This window comes from Nerophis ophidion, linkage group LG01 (assembly GCF_033978795.1).
Source record: "Nerophis ophidion isolate RoL-2023_Sa linkage group LG01, RoL_Noph_v1.0, whole genome shotgun sequence".
Lineage (NCBI taxonomy): Eukaryota > Metazoa > Chordata > Actinopteri > Syngnathiformes > Syngnathidae > Nerophis > Nerophis ophidion.
Genome location: NC_084611.1, coordinates 88,019,271 through 88,038,709, shown reverse-complemented (window position 1 = coordinate 88,038,709; position 19,439 = coordinate 88,019,271). Strand labels below are relative to the sequence as shown.

Here is a 19,439-nt window from a genome sequence, read left to right as displayed (position 1 = left end):
TTCAGCAAAAATATGGCAATATCACGAAATGATCAAGTATGACACATAGAACGGACCTGCTATCCCCGTTTGAATAAGAAAATCTCATTTCAGTAGGCCTTTAATATAAAACACAATAACATTTTTGTGATTACTCTAGCCCAGGGGTAGGGAACCTATGGCTCTAGAGCCAGATGCAGCTCTTTTGATCTGGCTCTCGGATAAATCTGAGCTGGCATTGCTTAACACGATACTGTAAGTAATGAATAATTCCACTTGTAATCACGGTGTTAAAAATTACGTTGAAAATATTAAACATTCTCATGCAGTTTTAATCCATCCATCCGTTTTCTACGGCACTTGTTCAAGAAGTTGCGTTAATGGTAATAGGTTATTTATTTATTATTGGTTATTTTGGGGCTTGCCCCCCTGGGGGTTCTTTAGACTTTTTTTTTTTTTTTTTAATTAAATCAACATGAAAAACACAATATACGCCTACAATTAGTGCACCAACCACAAAAACCTCCCTTTTTCATGACAAAGGAAAAAAAGAAAAAAAAAAGGCTCTCTCAGCCAAAAAGGTTCCCGACCCCTGCTCTAGTGATTAGGTCGTGAGTTCAAAGACTATACAAATGGGAGCCGTTATACCTCCCTGCTTGGTACTCAGCATCAAGGGTTGGAATTGGGGGTTAAATCACTAAAAATGATTCCTGGGCGTGGCCACCGTTGCTGCTCACTGCTCCCCTCACCTCCCAGGGGGAGGGTGATGAAGTGTGATGGGTCAAATTGCAGGGAATAATTGCACCACACCTATTGTGTGTGTGTGTGTAAGTGTGTGTGTGTGTGTGTGTGTGTGTGTGTGTGTGTGAGACAATCAATGGTAATTTAACTTAAATGTGTTTGTCGTCACCTTGCCCTGACGTGACTGCTGCTCGGTGACGTCATCGAAGTGGGCGGGGCTTCGCTGCAGCGCGGGGCTTCCGTAGAGCCCGCCCCAACATGGCGCCGCCGTAAGCTAACGTGACAGCGACTTTCCCTTCCAGCAAAGAAGCCAACAACAACAACAACAAAAAAAAGCCTCGACTTGGTGGAGAGCAGCCACGGAGAAGTTTTTCGTAATAAAAAGGTACGTTTTACTCAAGGACGGTAGCGTCAACTGTAGTTTTGGCGCGAGTATTTATATAAAAAACACGACACCTCGACTTGTTTTGTGTTTACAATATAAGTGTACAATAATTCGGTTTAAAATGACATTTACACACATTTGTCTTTAAGTGTTGCCATTATAAAAAATACTCCCAAGCTGGGCGATATGGTTGAAACGGTATCACGATGTATGGGTTTGATATCGGTAAATATCGATACTGTTGATACCATATCGACAATAAGGAGCAGGAGAAATATGAATCAAATGTAAATATTTTAGTTTCAAATCTCACCTTCCTCTTATTTTAATCCCCTCGGCTATCGAGGCAGAAATGAAATGTCAACACAAGCATGGAGAACAGTTAATGTAAACAAAATAGTTAAAGGCCTACTAAAACCCACTACTAGCGACCACGCAGTCTGATAGTTTATATATCAATGATGAAATATTAACATTGCAACACATGCCGATACGGCCGGGTTAGTTTACCAAATTGCAATTTTAAATTTTGCGCCGAAATACCCTGCTGAAAACGTCTCGGTATGATGACACGTGCGCGTGATGTCACGCATTGTAGAGGACATTTTGTTCCAGCTACGAACACAATTTTGGTGTTTTAGCAAGTTGGACATCTATTCCGAATTTTGTTTATAGTCATATCAAATAAAGATGCATTAAATAGACAAATGCAACTTGAGTTACATTATATTTTGTAACATACCAAACAGTGTAATATATCTTAATATCTAATTGACAAAATTATTCAACCCCTTGAAAATCATAACTCTTTAAGAACAGAATTTGAATAAGGTCTTTTCAATCAGGTGTTTTCAACACCTGATTAGAGCCATAACGAGCAACAATTAAACTGATTTGAAAAGACTGTGACACTCAACTTCTTGTAGATGGTCAATGGTGTATTTGCAACATGGTGAAGTCCAGGGAGTGGTCAAAGAAGTCAAGAGAGGAGGTAATTTCTCTTCATGAGAAAGGTTATGGATATAAGAAAATAGCAAAGACATTACACATTCCAAGAGAGCATAATTCGCAAGTTTAAAAGCTAAAGGCACAGTGGAAACACTACCTGGGCGTGGTAGAAAGAGGATGCTGTGTGTGTACAGTGGTGAAAAACCCCCGGGTAACAGCTGAGGAACTACAACAGGACATTGCAGAGGGGGGAACGCAGGTTTCGTCCCAGACAATAAGGCGCGCACTACGAGATGAAGGCCTCCATGCGAGAACTCCCAGGCGCATCCCACTTCTGACTACCAGGCACAAGAAAAATAGACTCCAGTATGCCAAAAACCATCTGGACAAACCCCAAAGGTTTTGGGAAACTGTTCTATGGAGTGATGAGAGAAAAGTGGAACTTTTTGGGCCTATGAATCAACGTTATGTCTGGATGAGAAAAAATGAAGCTCACAAAGAGAAGAACACCTTGCCTACTGTTAAGCATGGTGGGGGGGTCAATCATGCTCTGGGGCTGTTTCTCTGCCTCAGGTAGCGGGAATCAAGGCATTATGACTTCTATTTCCTAGCAGGATATATTAGCTGCAAATGTCATGAAGTCAGTGACGAAGCTGAGGCTTGGGAGACGTTGGACCTTCCAACAGTGCTTGATTTTTCGAAATAAACTCTTCTGTTACCTACGTCATCGATTCTGTTCATAAATTTTATGGACATCATTTCTAGGCGCAGTCAAGGCCTTGCGGGGATCCGGTTAGGTGGCTGCAGGATTAGGTCTCTGCTTTTTGTGATGTCAATCAATCAATCAATCAATGTTTACTTATATAGCCCTAAATCACTAGTGTCTCAAAGGGCTGCACAAACCACCACGACATCCTCGGTAGGCCCACATAAGGGCAAGGAAAACTCACACCCAGTGGGACATCGGTGACAATAATGACCCAGTGGGACGTCGGTGACAATGATGACTATGAGAACCTTAGAGAGGAGGAAAGCAATGGATGTCGAGCGGGTCTAACATGATACTGTGAGAGTTCAATCCAAAATGGATCCAACACAGTCGCGAGAGTCCAGTCCAAAGCGGATCCAACACAGCAGCGAGAGTCCTGTTCACAGCGGAGCCAGCAGGAAACCATCACAAGCGGAGGCGGATCAGCAGTGCAGAGATGTCCCCAGCCGATACACAGGCAAGCAGTACATGGCCACCGGATCGGACCGGACCCCTTCCACAAGGGAGAGTGGGACATAGAAGAAAAAGAAAAGAAACGGCAGATCAACTGGTCTAAAAAGGGAGTCTATTTAAAGGCTAGAGTATACAAATGAGTTTTAAGGTGAGACTTAAAGGCTTCTACTGAGGTGGCATCTCGAACTGTTACCGGGAGGGCATTCCAGAGTACTGGAGCCCGAACGGAAAACGCTCTATAGCCCGCAGACTTTTTTTGGGCTTTGGGAATCACTAATAAGCCGGAGTCCTTTGAACGCAGATTTCTTGCCGGGACATATGGTACAATACAATCGGCAAGATAGGATGGAGCTAGACCGTGTAGTATTTTATACGTAAGTAGTAAAACCTTAAAGTCACATCTTAAGTGCACAGGAAGCCAGTGCAGGTGAGCCAGTACAGGCGTAATGTGATCAAACTTTCTTGTTCTTGTCAAAAGTCTAGCGGCCGCATTTTGTACCAACTGTAATCTTTTAATGCTAGACATGGGGAGACCCGAAAATAATACGTTACAGTAGTCGAGGCGAGACGTAACAAACGCATGGATAATGATCTCAGCGTCTTTAGTGGACAGAATGGAGCGAATTTTAGCGATATTACGGAGATGAAAGAAGGCCGTTTTAGTAACGCTTTTAATATGTGCCTCAAAGGAGAGAGTTGGGTCGAAGATAATACCCAGATTCTTTACCGTGTCGCCTTGTTTAATTATTTGGTTGTCAAATGTTAGAGTTGTATTATTAAATAGAGTTCGGTGTCTAGCAGGACCGATAATCAGCATTTCCGTTTTTTTGGCGTTGAGTTGCAAAAAGTTAGCGGACATCCATTGTTTAATTTCATTAAGACAAGCCTCCAGCGTGGGTTCATTTATTATTTGTGTGGTCCTGATGGCTTCATCTGGCCAGGATCTTCAGCTCTCACTGGATCGGTTCGCAGCCGAGTGCAAAGCGACTGGGATGAGAATCAGAATCTCTAAGTCCCAGTCCATAGTTCTCGTCCAGGAAAGGGCGTAGTGCCCTCTCCAGGTTGGGGAGGGGATCCTGCCCCAAGTGGAGTACTTCAAGTCCCTCGGAGTCTTGTTCACGAGTAAGGGAAGAGTGGATCGTGAGCGCACATCGGTGCGGCGTCTTCAGTAATGCGGATGCAGTATCATATGATATTTTTGTACTCCTTTTGATTAAAACTTTTCTAATTATCCACACTACAAAATAATAGTATTATTTTTGCTAGTATAGAATTATATTGGTATCGGCCAAAACTCAAAGCTCTGATATTAGTGTTGTATCAGAACTGAAAAAGCAATATCAGGATTAGAATCTGTGGATATTGTAAAAAAAAAAGTCTAATAGTACCATACACAGTTCAAAAATACACCCATTTACTAAGCCGGGTGGGTAATATCCAAAAGACTCTCCACACTTTGATGACATGTTTGAACCATTTTAGTTGCTTGAGGGACACCAATAGAAAACGGATGGATATTTATGATTAACCAGAGATCGATAGGCGTCTTCAGTAATGCGGACGCTGTATCGATCCGTTGTGGTGAAGAAGGAGCTGAGCCGGAAGGCAAAGCTCTCAATTTACCATTCCTATCCTCACCCATGGTCATGAGCTTTGGGTTATGACCGAAAGGACAAGATCTCGGGTACAAGCGGCCGAAATGACTTTCCTCCGCCGGGTGGTGGGTCTCTCCCTTAGAGATAGGGTGAGAAGCTCTGCTATCCGGGAGGAACTCCAAGTAAAGCCGCTGCTCCTCCATATGGAGAGGAGTCAGATGAGGTGGTTCGGGCATCTGGTCAAGATTCCACCCGAACGTCTCCCTTGGGAGGTGTTTCGGGCGGGGAAGGCCTGGGAACGCCTCGCGATCTCCCAGGAGGAGCTGGACGAAGTGGCTGGGGAGAGGGAAGTCTGGGCTTCCCTGCTTAGGCTGCTGCCCCCGCGACCCAACTTCTGATAAGAAGATGGATGGATGTTAGCATACAGATAGTACTTATTCAGGTTTAATTTAGTTTTTTTTCCCCAGGCTGTACAAATCAATGCTGGCAAGGGCTGCCCGGCTTTCCCCGATCATCATCTCCTCACGTCGAGGTCCATCTCTCGCTCCGACCGCCAGACTCGCAGCACGTCAGTGGCGTGCAGCCGGAGCTGCCGCCTCCGTCAGCACAGGGCCGAGATCCATGGAGCCCTCAGAGAAGGGCATCCAGGACCCGGAGGTTCTCGTCCCCAAGTCAACGCCCGACTCGTCTTCTCCCGGGGCGCCGCCCGAGACGCAGGAGTCGTCGTCCACGGTGGGGCTCCGACCCGGTGAGACGGTGGTGAGCGAGGGCAAGGCGACCATCTTGTTCCCCAGTGCCAACGAGGTGTTTTACAACCCCGTCCAGGAGTTTAATCGAGATTTAACGTGAGTACAAAAAGTAGCATTTTCGTCATGGGCGTGCTGGTATTGTGGAGCCTCTCTCGTTCCCCCTCTGCTCCCAGGTGTGCCGTGATCACGGAGTTTGCCAGAGATGTGCTGGCTCAGCGCGGCGTCAAAGTGTATCTGCCCGGCGAGAAGGAGCGCGTGCTGGTGTCTCTGTCGGACGACGCAAACGAGGCGGACGCGCAGAGCGAGACGAAGAACGGAGAAGAGATGATCACGGCGACACCCGGGGAGAAATGCGAGGTAAGTCGAAGCGGTCGAATTTTGTTGGTAATATTGGGTATGGAATCCTGATGGATATCTTTTGTCGCACGCAACGTCACTTCCGGTTTCAGACTAAACATTGACTTGTGTAAACAATCAGTCAAGGTACATTTTAAACAGCAACAAAGCAAATATGCTCGGTAGAAATCGCTCAAACATAAAGTAAGGCTTCTTACTAAAGATGTCCAGTAATGGCTTTTTTGCCGATATTCTGATAATGCCCAACTCTTAATTACCGATTCTGATATCAACCGATACCGATATATACAGTCGTGGAATTAACACATTATTATTCCTAATTTTGTTGTGATGCCCCGCTGGATGCATTAAACAATGTAACAAGGTTTTCCAAAATAAATCAAGTCAAGTTATGGAAAAAAAATGCCAACATGGCACTGCCATTATTATTATACAAGTCAGAAAAGGCATTATTTTTTTTTAACATGCCTCAAAACAGCAGCTTTGAATTTGGGACATGCTCTCCCTGAAAGAGCATGAGAAGGTTGAGGTGGCTGGGGGGAGAGGAGTGTATATTGTAGCGTCCGGAAGAGTTAGTGCTGCAAGGGGTTCTGTTTTAGGTATTTGTTCTGTTGTGTTAATTTTGTGTTCTCCCGAAATGTGTTTGTCATTCCTGTTTGGTGTGGGTTCACAGTGTGGCGCATATTTGTATATACATATACTCGAATATCACGGTATAGTCATTTTCTACATCGCGCAGAGACAAACCCGCGATATATCGTTTATATCGATATATCGCCCAGGCGTATACCCAACACATATGTACCGAAAATTGTTAGGGTTGAGTACCGGTATTGATTGATTGATTGATTGATTGAAACTTTTATTAGTAGATTGCACAGTTCAGTACATATTCCGTACAATTGACCACTAAATGGTCACACCCGAATAAGTTTTTCAACTTGTTTAAGTCGGGATCCAGGTACCGGGAATTGGTGCCGTTTTGTTTCAAATGGGAATGATACTCATCCCCGATCATGGAAATAAAGATGTGATTGATCAAGTCTGTGATGTTTTGTCGTCAGCGAGGGCTTCGTGTATTGGAGGGCTTGGCGGCGTCTGGTCTGCGTTCGGTGCGCTTCGCCTTGGAAGTGCCGGGCCTTCGATGCGTCACCGCTAACGACTTCTCTAAGAAAGCTGCTGCCCTGATCGCCAGGAACGCCGAGTACAACAAAGTCAGCGAGCTCCTTCAAGCCAGCTGCAAGGACGCCAGGTACTTTTTTCTTTTACATGTCAACCATCTCTAATAGAACATGATGTTGGATGAGTTTTGTCTAAGCATGTTTCAAAATATATATATTTTTTCGGTTTAATTATGATTTTCCATAAAACTGTAATAGTGCCAAGGAGAGGTCAGAACTTGAAAACCCTCTTTCGTTGCTAAAGTCTCCTGTTTGGGAACACTTGAACCATGCAGGTGGACAAAATGAATTGTTGGTAGAGATGTGGAGTGGCAACCCATAAGGAACTTTACTCAAAACAACAAAACCTGTTCAAACTCTGACTGTAGACCAGGAGCAAATGGGTTATACTTGTATAGCGCTTTTCTACCTTCAAGCAGCTCAAATTGCTTTGACATTCACCCATTCACACACACTGATTGAGGGAGCTGCCATGCAAGACCTTAAGCACGACCCATCAGGAGGACGGGTGTATTGTCTTGCTTAAGGACACAACGGACGTGACGTGGTTGGTAGAAGGTGGGGATCGAACCAGGAGCCCTCGGGTTGCTGGCACGGCCACTCTCCCAACCGCGCCACGCCGTCCCCGAGTGTCCAAAGTGCTCCACAGATGCTGGCTTTTGAACTTTTCGCCTGTAACAAGCCGGATGGTTAGTTTTCTCTTTGTTCCGGAGGACATGACCTCTAAAGTCTCCAAAAACAATTTGAAATGTGGACTTGTCAGACCACAGAACACTTTTACACTTTGCATCAGTCCATCTTAGATGAGCTCGGGCCCAGCGAAGCCTGCAGCGTTTCTGGGTGTTGTTGATAAAAGGCTTTGACTTTGCATAGTAGAGTTTTAACTTGCACTTACAGATGTAGTGACCAACTGTAGTTACTGACAGTGATTTTCTGAAGTGTTGCTGAGCCCATGTGGTGATATCCTTTACACACTGATGTCGCTTTTTGATGCTTGTACCGCCGGAGAGATCAAAGGTCACGGGCTTAGCCACCAACATGCAGTGATTTCTGCAGATTCTTTGAACCTTTTGATGCTATTATGGTGAAATCCTTAAATTCCTCGCAATAGCTTGAATGTAGTTCTTAAACTGTTGGGCAATTTGCGCAGGCATTTGTTGACAAAGTGGTAACTCTCGCCTCCGTCCTTGTTTGTGAATGACTGAGCATTTCATGGAAGCTGCTTTTATACCCAATCACGGCACCCACCTGTTCCTAATTAGCCTGTTGCTCCGTGGGATGTTCCAAATAAGTGTTTGATGAGCATTCCTTTAACTTTCTCAGTCTTTTTTGCCACTTGTGCCAGCTTTTTTGAAACATGTTGCAGGCATCCAATTCCAAATGAGCTAATGTTTGCAAAAAAACTCGTTTTCCAGTTAGAATGTTAAGCATCTTGTCTTTGCAGTCTAGTCAATTGAATACAGGTTGAAAAGAATTAACAAATCATTATATTTTTATTTACCATTTACACAATGTGACAACTTCACTGGTTTTGTATTTTGTATACATAAATGTGTATATATGTGTGTGTCTGTTTGTATATATGTGTATATATATATATATATATATATATATATATATATATAATATTTTCCCCATGTGACAGTATGGACTAAAAATCCCGCAAGATGTTTATGTTATTGAAAAAATAGTACTGTTAAAAGTCGTTTTTGCAATATAGTTTTATTTAAAAAAAAAAAAAAATCTGTTTCCATGAAAAGCATGCATTTGTATTTAGGGCTTTAGGGCGGTATAGCTCGGTTGGTAGAGCGGCCGTGCCAGCAACTTGAGGGTTGCAGGTTCGATCCCCGCTTCCGCCATCCTAGTCACTGCCGTTGTGTCCTTGAGCAAGACACTTTACCCACCTGCTCCCAGTGCCACCCACACTGGTTTAAATGTACCTTAGATATAGGGTTTCACTATGTAAAGCGCTTTGAGTCACTAGAGAAAAAGCGCTATATAAATATAATTCACTTCACTTCACTTTATTCTTTGATAGATGGTGTACCTTTACCAACCTAAAAGTTTCCTACACTGAGTGTTCTGCCTTTTTCTTGCAGCCTGCTCATGTACGAGATGCGAGGCAAGAAGGACGGCTATGATGTCATCGATCTGGATCCCTACGGTAGCCCCGCCTCTTTTCTGGATGCTGCCGTGCAGGCCGTCAATGAGGGCGGTGAGTGCTTTTGTCACACATCAGTCGGAATTTGCCCAATTTAATTTTGTTTCTCTTGTGCTTCTTCAGGTCTTCTGTGTATCACGTGCACCGACATGGCGGTGCTGGCGGGGAACAGTGGCGAGACCTGCTACAGCAAATATGGCTCCGTGTCCATCAAGGCCAAATACTGTCACGAGCAGGTGAGTGTACCTAAATACACCAGTAATGGCGTCAACCAACATACTTTAAAAAGGGCTGGGTTCATTTTTGCCACATCCTTCACTTAAAAGGGCTGGGCGAAGTATCGATATACTCGAAATATCAGTTTTGTCTCTGTGCGATATAAAAAATGATTTGAGTATTTGTTCTCACGCAGTTGCTTTTAGATGCTGGCATTACACTACAGCCTCTTCCCACTCTTTGTTGTCTCTCCTTCTCACAGACAGCAAGCGAACCTTCTTACATATGTCACGTCATACGTCACATACGTATACGCCCTAGAGGAGCAGAGAGGTTGTAGCATGACTAACGTTAGCAGTGATGCTAGTGGAACCGTGCGAGTGGTAATACGAGAGAAAGAAGGTGTGATTCTAGTAAAAAATGAAGGAAGAATTAATTCCCAAGAAAAACAGCACGGGGTCCATCGTCTGACGGTGGTTTGGCTTCAAGAGGGAAGATGTTCAACATTTATGCGGCAATAGCGTTGCTACAAAAAGTAACATTACTGCTCATATGTAGCATCATGTGAAAAGTCACCCGCTAGAGAATGAAGAGTGATTACTCTGCATGTCAACCTCTCCATTCGGTGCCACACCTACAAAATGCCGAGGCAACCCTTTCCACATCATCACCGTATGAAAAAAAAAAAGAACAACAGGCAGGGGTCGGGAACCTTTTTGGCTGAGAGAGCCATGAAAGCCAAATATTTCTAAATGTATTTCCATGAGAGCCATATCGTATTTTTTAACACTGAATACAACTAAATGCATGCATTTTTAAGTAAGACCAACATTTTTAGAGTATAATAAGTCTCTTAATCTTTTTAATAACATTGTTATTCTGAAGCTAACCAATAATAAATAAAATGTCATATCTGTTGATCATGTTTTTGTTTGGCCATGTGCTGTTTGTCCTTTGGACTCTTTAAGTTCCTGTTTTTTTCCACTCCCTTGTCTGGTTTCCTTGGTTACTCATTTTGTCCACCTGTCTCTGGTGGACAAAATGCCCGCTCACCTGCTTCCCGAGCAGTAATCAGAGGCAGCATTTAAGCTCGTCTTTGCCAGTCAGTCGCCCTGTGCTGACTTGTTTCATGCCTTGCCATAGTTTCGTGCTTCATGCCATGCCAAGTAAGTTTTGTTTGATTTATGTTATTGGTCTGTTTATGCGTTAGCTTTGTTCTTTAGCCCAAGTTGTGCCTCCGCTGTGAGCGATTCTTGTTTGTATATTTTTTTAGTTCAAATTAAATCACGTTTTTACCTAAATGCCATGTCCCGAGTAGTCCGTCTGCCTTCCTGGGAGAACGACCCCGCAGCAAGCTGCAATACCCCCCCTATCGTGACATAAAATACTTCTTACCATTAATGCGACTTCTTGAACAGGTGCGGTAGAAAAAAGGATGGATGGATATAAATGAATGAGAATGTTTTATATTTTGCACGTTATTTTTAGCACTGTGATTACCAGCGAAATTATTCATGATTATCGCGTTAAGCAATGTCAGCTAAGATTTATCTGAGAGCCAGATGCAGTCATCAAAAGAGCCACATCTGGCTCTAGAGCCATAGGTTCCCTACCCCGGACATAAGGAGATAACGTCCGCAGTAACCTACCATATAGCTCTCACAGAGACGTAAACAAGCGCACCTTTTTACATACGTCACGCGTGCAACACGCCTTCCACAAGCATAGAGGTAGCTTCATGGGTAATATTAGCTGTGATGCTAACGGTGCGTTGCGAGTAGTCAAACGAGAGAGAGAAGGTGCCAATCTGGTAAAAAATGGAGGAATAATTAATTCCCAAGAAAAACAGCACTTGGTGCATCGTCTGGCGGTGGTTTGTCTTCAAGCGGGAAGATGTTCAACATTTATGCGGCAAAAGCGTTGCTACAAAAAGTAACAGCCCTGCTATTGGATTTCCTATTATGCCGCTCATTTTTATTTCAGCCCTAAATCACTAGTGTCTCAAAGGGCTGCACAAACCACTATGACATCCTCGGTAGGCCCACATAAGGGCAAGGAAAACTCACACCCAGTGGGACGTCGGTGACAATGATGACTATGAGAACCTTGGAGAGGAGGAAAGCAATGGATGTCGAGCGGGTCTAACATGATACTGTGAAAGTTCAATCCATAATGGATCCAACACAGTCGCAAGAGTCCAGTCCAAAGCTGATCCAACACAGCAGCGAGAGTCCCGTTCACAGCGGAGCCAGCAGGAAACCATCCCAAGCGGAGGCGGATCAGCAGCGCAGAGATGTCCCCAGTCGATACACAGGCAAGCAGTACATGGCCACCGGATCGGACCGGACCCCCTCCACAAGGGAGAGTGGGACATAGGAGAAAAAGAAAAGAAACGGCAGATCAACTGGTCTAAAAAGGGGTCTATTTAAAGGCTAGAGTATACAAATGAGTTTTAAGGTGAGACTTAAATGCTTCTACTGAGGTGGCATCTCAAACTGTTACCGGGAGGGCATTCCAGAGTACTGGAGCCCGAAATGAAAACGCTCTATAGCCCGCAGACTATTTTTGGGCTTTGGGAATCACTAATAAGCCGGAGTTCTTTGAACGCAGATTTCTTAACGGGACATATGGTACAATACAATCGGCAAGATAGGATGGAGCTAGACCGTGTAGTATTTTATACGTAAGTAGTAAAACCTTAAAGTCACATCTTAAGTGCACAGGAAGCCAGTGCAGGTGAGCCAGTACAGGCGTAATGTGATCAAACTTTCTTGTTCTTGTCAAAAGTCTAGCAGCGGCATTTTGTACCAACTGTAATCTTTTAATGCTAGACATGGGGAGACCCGAAAATAATACGTTACAGTAATCGAGACGAGACGTAACAAACGCATGGATAATGATCTCAGCGTCTTTAGTGGACAGAATGGAGCGAATTTTAGCGATATTACGGAGATGAAAGAAGGCCGTTTTAGTAACGCTTTTAATGTGTGACTCAAAGGAGAGAGTTGGGTCAAAGATAATACCCAGATTCTTTACTGTGTCGCCTTGTTTAATTGTTTGGTTGTCAAATGTTAGAGTTGTATCATTAAATAGAGGTCGGTGTCTAGCAGGACCGATAATCAGCAATTTGACATTTGACAGTCATTGAAATATCATGTGTGACATCATGCACGAAAGTGCACTTTTTTTGTTTTAAAGTAGTGTAGTGGCGTTCTGTACAAAAAGTGCACTTTAATTTAGTGTTGTTTTGATATGTCATCTTAGTGACATCATGCACAAAAGTGCACTCATAGCTTGTTTGAAAATGTCTCCGACAATCTTGCACTTTCTGTTTTGAAATGACATGAATGCTTAATAACTGTTTGATAAATACAGTTGTGGTCAATTGACTTAGTTGTGATTTCCTTCTCCGCATGAAAGTTTAAAATGAGCATATATTAATGCAGTATGAAGAAGAATGTTTTAATGTAGACACTTAGAATCATCATACTGCTGTGATTATATGCACCAAGTGTTTATTCAGGTCCTAAAGAGAAAGAGACAATACAGTATTATCTGCTCACAGATGCTACCTGGTGGTTGTTTGGGCACACTGCAGGATTCTCACAGGAATGAGGCAAAAAAAATGAACCCAGACCCACTGTACAGCTCGTTTAGCTTGTCTACTGTACAAAATGGCGGCGAGTTTGTTCATTCTGCATCTTCCACAATCCCTGCAGGCTCTCCGCATCATCCTGCACAGTTTGGACCAGCGGGCCAACGTGTACCAGCGATACATTCAGCCCCTGCTCTCCGTCAGCGTGGACTTCTACATTCGCGTCTTTGTGCGCGTCTTCACGGGACAAGCCACCGTCAAAAACTCAGCCAGGTAACAAATATGTTTTCTTTTAATCTGCTTTATTTCAATCGAGCGTGTTCGGAGAGACCGACATGTAACGTCAAGTTCTCGTTGCAGCAAACAGGCTCTGGTCTACAACTGTGTCGGCTGCGGGTCTTTCCACTTGCAAAGGATGGGTAGAAGAACCAGCCAGGGAAAACAGTAAGAAAACTTGAACCACTAGACCAGGAGTAGGGAACCAATGGCTCTAGAGCCAGATGTGGCTCTTTTGATGACTGCATCTGGCTCTCAGATATTTCTTAGCTGACATTGCTTAACACGATAAGTAATGAATAATTTTGCTGGTAATCACAGTGTTAAAAATAACGTTCAAAATATAAAACATTCTCAGGGGTGCCCATTACGTCGATCGCGAGCTACCAGTCGACCGCGGGGGGTGTGTCAGTCCATCTCCAGCCAGGCTTTTAAAAAAAAAATTGACCTAAAAATGAGTGATCATCAATCTTCACCAAGACGTCACTTAAATGAAATTCACGGTACCGGAGGGTCTTGTGAGATGACGCTGGCTGCTGCAAGATCATTGTTATGAAAATATGACCGAGAGGAAGGCGAGAAACACTTTTTATTTCAACAGACTCTCGCGCCGTACCTTCCATCCAAACTCTAAAGGCCGACTGCACATTTCCTATCTTCACATTAAAAGCCCTGCTTCATGCTGCCTGCGCTAACTAAATACAGAGTCTCGGAAAACTGGCGTGCACAAGCGATCCCTCAGAAAGCTGGCGTGCACATCACTTGTGCACGCCAGCTTTCCGAGACTCTTATTTTGTTAGCGCAGGCAGCATGGAGCAGGGCATTTTTCAATTTTAATTTCTGCGGCCCTCGCTGGAAAAGGTTTGGACACGCCTGCACAAGAGGATGCCATTGACAGGCAAACAAAATGTCCTGCTTTTCTGTGACGCAGAATCGTTGATAATAATTTAAATACACCATTTTTTTAGTATTGGATCGGACCCTCCCTGGTTCAGTCCGTCGTAATCGTAATAATGTTAATTTGTCTCATGTTGCTGACTGGCGTAAGTGTGATTATTGATTTCAGAATGAAATATTCTGCTGCGAATGGGCCGCCTGTGGGACCATCGTGTGAACACTGTGGGCAGAGGCATCAGGTGAGTCATGTGACAATGGCGGCTCAATAAAGCCCAGAATATGAGTTGTTAATGTAACCTTTACTGTGTGTGTGTGTGTGTGTGTGTGTGTGTGTGTTCTGGCAATGCTGACTTAACGGGGACATCGCTCTGTTTACACAGTCAACTTTAGGGGACTTCGGACGGTATGGGGACCGTGAAACTTCCTATAAAAGGACAGCTGTAGAGCTGTATTCTTAGGATCATGTCATATTCAATTAGAACTTTTTTTTAAAATGGTGTTCAGTAGTCACGTACAAATTTGTGTGAATTATGCAAAATAATTGAAATTTGGTTCCCATGAACAATATTAAGTATTTTCTCCCAGGGTCCCCAGTAAGACTGACCATCACATTAGTTCATCAATCCAGAGATTTAAAGACGTGTATGAGCTAACTGGGCAGTGGCCATTTTTCTTAATTTTTTTTTATGCCTCCACAACCTGTAGAAAGGGTGGTCCCCACAAGTCATGAACAACAACTTGGTCCCCATTCCAAATAATAACTTTTGTGTGTGTGTGTGTGTGTGTGTTTGTGTGTGTGTGTATTCTGGCAATGCTGACTTAATGGGGACATCACTCTGTTTACACAGTCACCTTTAGGGGACTTCGGACGGTATGGGGACCGTGAAACTTCCTGTAAGAGGACAGCTGTAGAGCTGTATTCTTAGGATCATGTCATATTCAATTAGAACTTTTTTTTAAATGGTGTTGAGTAGTCACGTACAAATTTGCGTGAATTATGCAAAATATTTGAAATTTGGTCCCCATGAACAATATTAAGTCTTTTTTCCCCAGGGTCCCCAGTAAGACTGAACAGCACATTACTTCATCAATCCAGAGATTTAAAGACGTGTATGAGCTAACTGGGCAGTGGCCCCACAAGTCATGAACAACAACTTGGTCCCCATTCCAAATGATAACCAGTGTGTTTATGTGTGTGTGTGTGTTCCTAGCTGGGGGGTCCAATCTGGGCGGAGCCTCTTCACGACCAGGCCTTTGTCCAGAAGGTGTTGACAGCGGTGTCAGGAAACCCGTCTCGTTTTGGCACGTCCAAGCGCATCGAGGGGATGCTGAGCATGGTGACCGAGGTGAAACTTTTATTGCAACACTTTGATGCCAACTTCCTGTTTGGGGTAACATTGTGCTTCTTTCCTGGCACACAGGAGCTGCAGGACGTGCCGCTTTATTACACGGTGGACAGTTTGAGCAGCACCATACACTGCAGCACACCACCTCTGCTCAAGTTTAGGTACACTCACTCTCTCACGCTCACTCATTCTCAGTTTCACTCACTCACTTTCATCCACTCATTCACCTACTCACTCACTCACTCAGTCACATAATCTCTCTCTCCCACTCATTCATTCAGGCAATCTCAATCACGCACTCACAAAATCTGTCTCTCACTCACTCACTCACTCATCTACTTACTCACACGATTTCACTCACTCACACAATCTCTTTCTCACTCACCCACTCACTCTCTCACTCAATCACGCACTCACAGAATCTCTCTCTCACTCTCTCACTCATCTACTCACTCACTCATTCACATGATGTCACTCACCTACTCAATCTTTCATTCTCACTCACCCACTCACTGATTCACGCAATCTCACTCACTCGCACAATCATGCACTCACAAAATCTCTAACTTACTCATTCACATGCTGTCATCCTCACTCACTCACACTCTTTCACTCATTCACTCTCACTCATTCACCTACTCTTTCACTCACACAGTCTCTTTCTCTCCCACTCACTCATTCAGACAATCTCAATCATGCGCTCACAAAATCTCTGTCTATCACTCACTCACTCACTCATCTACTCACTCACATAATCTCTCTTCCTCACTCACCCACTCACTCTATCTCACTCACTCACAAGATCCCACTCATTTAATCACACACTCACAGAATCACTCTCTCACTCATATACTCACTCATTCACACGATTTCACTCACCTACTCAATCTCTCTTTCTCACTCACCCACTCACTGATTCACTCACTCACTCACTCACTCACTCACTCACTCACTCACTCACTCACTCACTCACTCACAATCATTCACTTACAAAATCTCTCTCACCCACAAACTCACTCATTCACTCACTCACATGCTGTCATTTTCACACTCTTTCACTCATTCACTCTCAGTTGTTCACCTACTCACTCACACAATCTCTCTCTCTCGCACTCACTCATTCAGAGAATTACAATCACGCGCTCAAAATCTCACTCACTCACTCACCCACACAATCTCTCTTTTTCACTCACCCACTCAGCTCTCTCTCATCCACAAGATCCCACTCACTGATTCATGCGATCTTACTCACTCACTCACTCACACAATCATGCACTCACAAAATCTTTCACTCACCCACTCACTGTCTCTCTCACTTACTCATTTACATGATCTCTCCAATTCACTTACTTACTCACACGATCTCTCTCCCTCACTCACTTACTCACTGATTAATTCACATAATCGCTCTCTCACTCGCTCAATCACACAATCTTTCACTCACCCAATTACTCTTTCTCTTACTCTTCACACGATCTCTCTCACTCATTCACCTACTCACCGTCTCACACAATATTTTTCACTCATTCACTCACCCACTCACTTAATCTCCCTCTGTCTCACTCAGAACAGAACTAATTATTTTTGTGACGACGAACTGTTGCTTGGCAGACTTCTATGGAAAATATCAGCGTTTCCAATAACTTTCATGTATTCGTGGCGGCCCGCCAGGCATAAATGTGGGCTGCTAAGAATAGATTTGTTGAAACCTGTCCACCCCGCTCGTTAACACAGCTCACCCGGTCAGCCAGCGAATAAGAAGACGCAGCAGCAGGAGCGATGAATGATGCCAACTTAGCGACTTTGTAGCTATATTTATAGTAGTGGTGTAACAATCAATGGTGTGTGTGTGTGTGTGTGTGTGTGTGTGCGTGCTGGCAATGCTGACTTAATGGGGACATTCTGAAGATGCCTAAGTGATTTAGCCCCTAAAATATCTGTACTGGTTAGTTTGAGTGAGACATTTGCACACCACCCCCCTCATCGGGCTGTAGTTGGTACTACAAATTTGTGTGAACTATGCAAAATGATTTAAAATTTGGTCCCCATGAGCCATATGAACTATTTTTCCCCAAGGTTCCCAGTAAGACTGAATAGCACATTACTTCATCAATCCAGAGATTTAAAGACGTGTATGAACTAACTGGGCAGTGGCCATTTTACCTTTTTTTTTTAATGCTTCCACAACCTGTAGAAAGGGTGGTCCCCACAAGTCCTGAACAACAACTTGGTCCCCACAAGTCCTGAACAACAACTTGGTCCCCACAAGTCCTGAACAACAACTTGGTCCCCATTCCAAATGATAACCTGTGTGTGTGTGTGTGTGTGTGTGTATGTGTGTGTGTGTGTGTGTGTGTGTGTGTAGGTCTGCTCTCCTGCACGCAGGCCACAGAGTTTCTCTCTCACACGCCTGTAAAAACGCCATCAAGACGGACGCTCTGCCTGCCGCCATCTGGGACATCATGCGCTGCTGGGTGACGCCCTGTTCGGCACTACATTACTCTGCATTGTTTATATCTTTAATCATGTTCTACTTGCAGGAGAAGACCAACCCGGTCAAACGGGAGAAGCTTTCGGAGACGAGCCCCGCCTTCAAGATCCTCGCCACCGAACCCGCGTGAGGCGCCGTCCCCTTCATGATCTCTCTCCCTTGTGTTATTTTTTAACGTCGTTCTTTCCGCACAGCTTCGAGGCGTGTTTCACTGTGCGGGACGACGCCAACCCCCAGTCTCGCCAGCGCCACCTGACTCGGTTCCAGGAGAACCCCCAAGCCTTCTGGGGACCCAAAGCCAGAGCGAAGGCCGGGTGACCGAGCCGCTGTCCGTTTCCACGCCACTCCGTCACGCGCTCGTTTCTAAACCTGCCTCTTTCCGCCCTCTAGTGGTGGCATCGATAACAACCTGCAGCAAAAGCAGATTAGAAACCAGAACAAGAGGAAGAACCAGATCACGGATTCTTCTCCGCTGGGGAACATTCCCTGCAAGAAGTTCAAACAGGTCAGTTCTCCCGCGCCTTTATTTTGAAATCTACTGAAGTGTCAACAAAGCAGGAGAGTCGCTCTTTAAAGAGACGTGTGTTCTTTTCCGTCCTTGTGGGTTTCAGGGCACGGGCACACATGGCGATACATGTTCCAACTTGCACGACGCCGAGCACACAACCCAAGAAAAAATGGAATAAGTTTTTCTTTTTTCTGTATTTTAGTTGTCATTGTGGGCCGACTTTTATTTTATTGGGTTTGTTTTCACTTTGACTGTTCTAACGGTCCAATAAAGCCCAACATATCACTTCAAATCCTTCCATTGTGTAATTAGTTATTTCAAAACACTAGACCCTCGTTAGTGCCGTTAATGTATTTTGATATAGAAATAGGAATTATTCATCAAATATTTTCACAGCTAGACCATAAAACACCTTTTTAAATTCATTTTTTACATTATGAAAGTGCTCTAGACATGAAATACCACTCATTGTTGCTTTTAAAAGCCTAAAGGTGCGACTGGATACGACTGCAGCTATAGAATATTTTGGGCAATCGAGTAATCTATCAATTACCGTATTTTTCGGATTATAAACAGGGTTTCCCACAGCGCTTTGTTGCTAAGGCAGCCGCCTTAACAACAAAGTGCCGCCGCCTAAGCTAAAGTCCTAACAAGCTGCTCTGCTTCGTTCTGCCTCTGTCAGTACTCTCTGCAGCACCCACCATTGTCCCACCCACAGAACCATCTGATTGGTTACACGCAGAGCGGTAACAGCCAATCAGCAGTGCATATTCAGACCGCATGGAGTCTGTG

At 44.2% G+C, this 19,439-nt stretch overlaps 1 protein-coding gene across 1 annotated transcript; it reads left to right on the top strand.

Annotated features, from left to right (window-relative positions):
* The first annotated feature begins 905 nt into the window (after window positions 1-905).
* Window positions 906-18,939, top strand: trmt1 (tRNA methyltransferase 1). The gene is made up of 16 exons (XM_061914682.1): window positions 906-1,105; window positions 5,338-5,715; window positions 5,793-5,976; window positions 7,041-7,228; window positions 9,257-9,372; window positions 9,442-9,554; window positions 13,254-13,402; window positions 13,490-13,573; window positions 14,472-14,541; window positions 15,514-15,648; window positions 15,724-15,809; window positions 18,014-18,122; window positions 18,189-18,265; window positions 18,334-18,453; window positions 18,530-18,644; window positions 18,751-18,939. The coding sequence occupies exons 2-16, from the start codon at window positions 5,351-5,353 to the stop codon at window positions 18,823-18,825; spliced, it is 1,986 nt and encodes a 661-aa protein (XP_061770666.1). The 5' UTR covers window positions 906-1,105; window positions 5,338-5,350; the 3' UTR covers window positions 18,826-18,939.
* Window positions 18,940-19,439: the final 500 nt, after the last annotated feature.

Excerpts from the sequence above, each read along its gene's own strand:
- trmt1 (XM_061914682.1), top strand. The coding sequence starts at position 5,351 with ATGCTGGCAAGGGCTGCCCGGCTTTCCCCGATCATCATCTCCTCACGT. Across the intron at positions 9,373-9,441 it reads GCAGGCCGTCAATGAGGGCG|GTCTTCTGTGTATCACGTGC; the intron begins GTGAGTGCTTTT and ends GTGCTTCTTCAG. Across the intron at positions 13,574-14,471 it reads AGAACCAGCCAGGGAAAACA|AATGAAATATTCTGCTGCGA; the intron begins GTAAGAAAACTT and ends TATTGATTTCAG.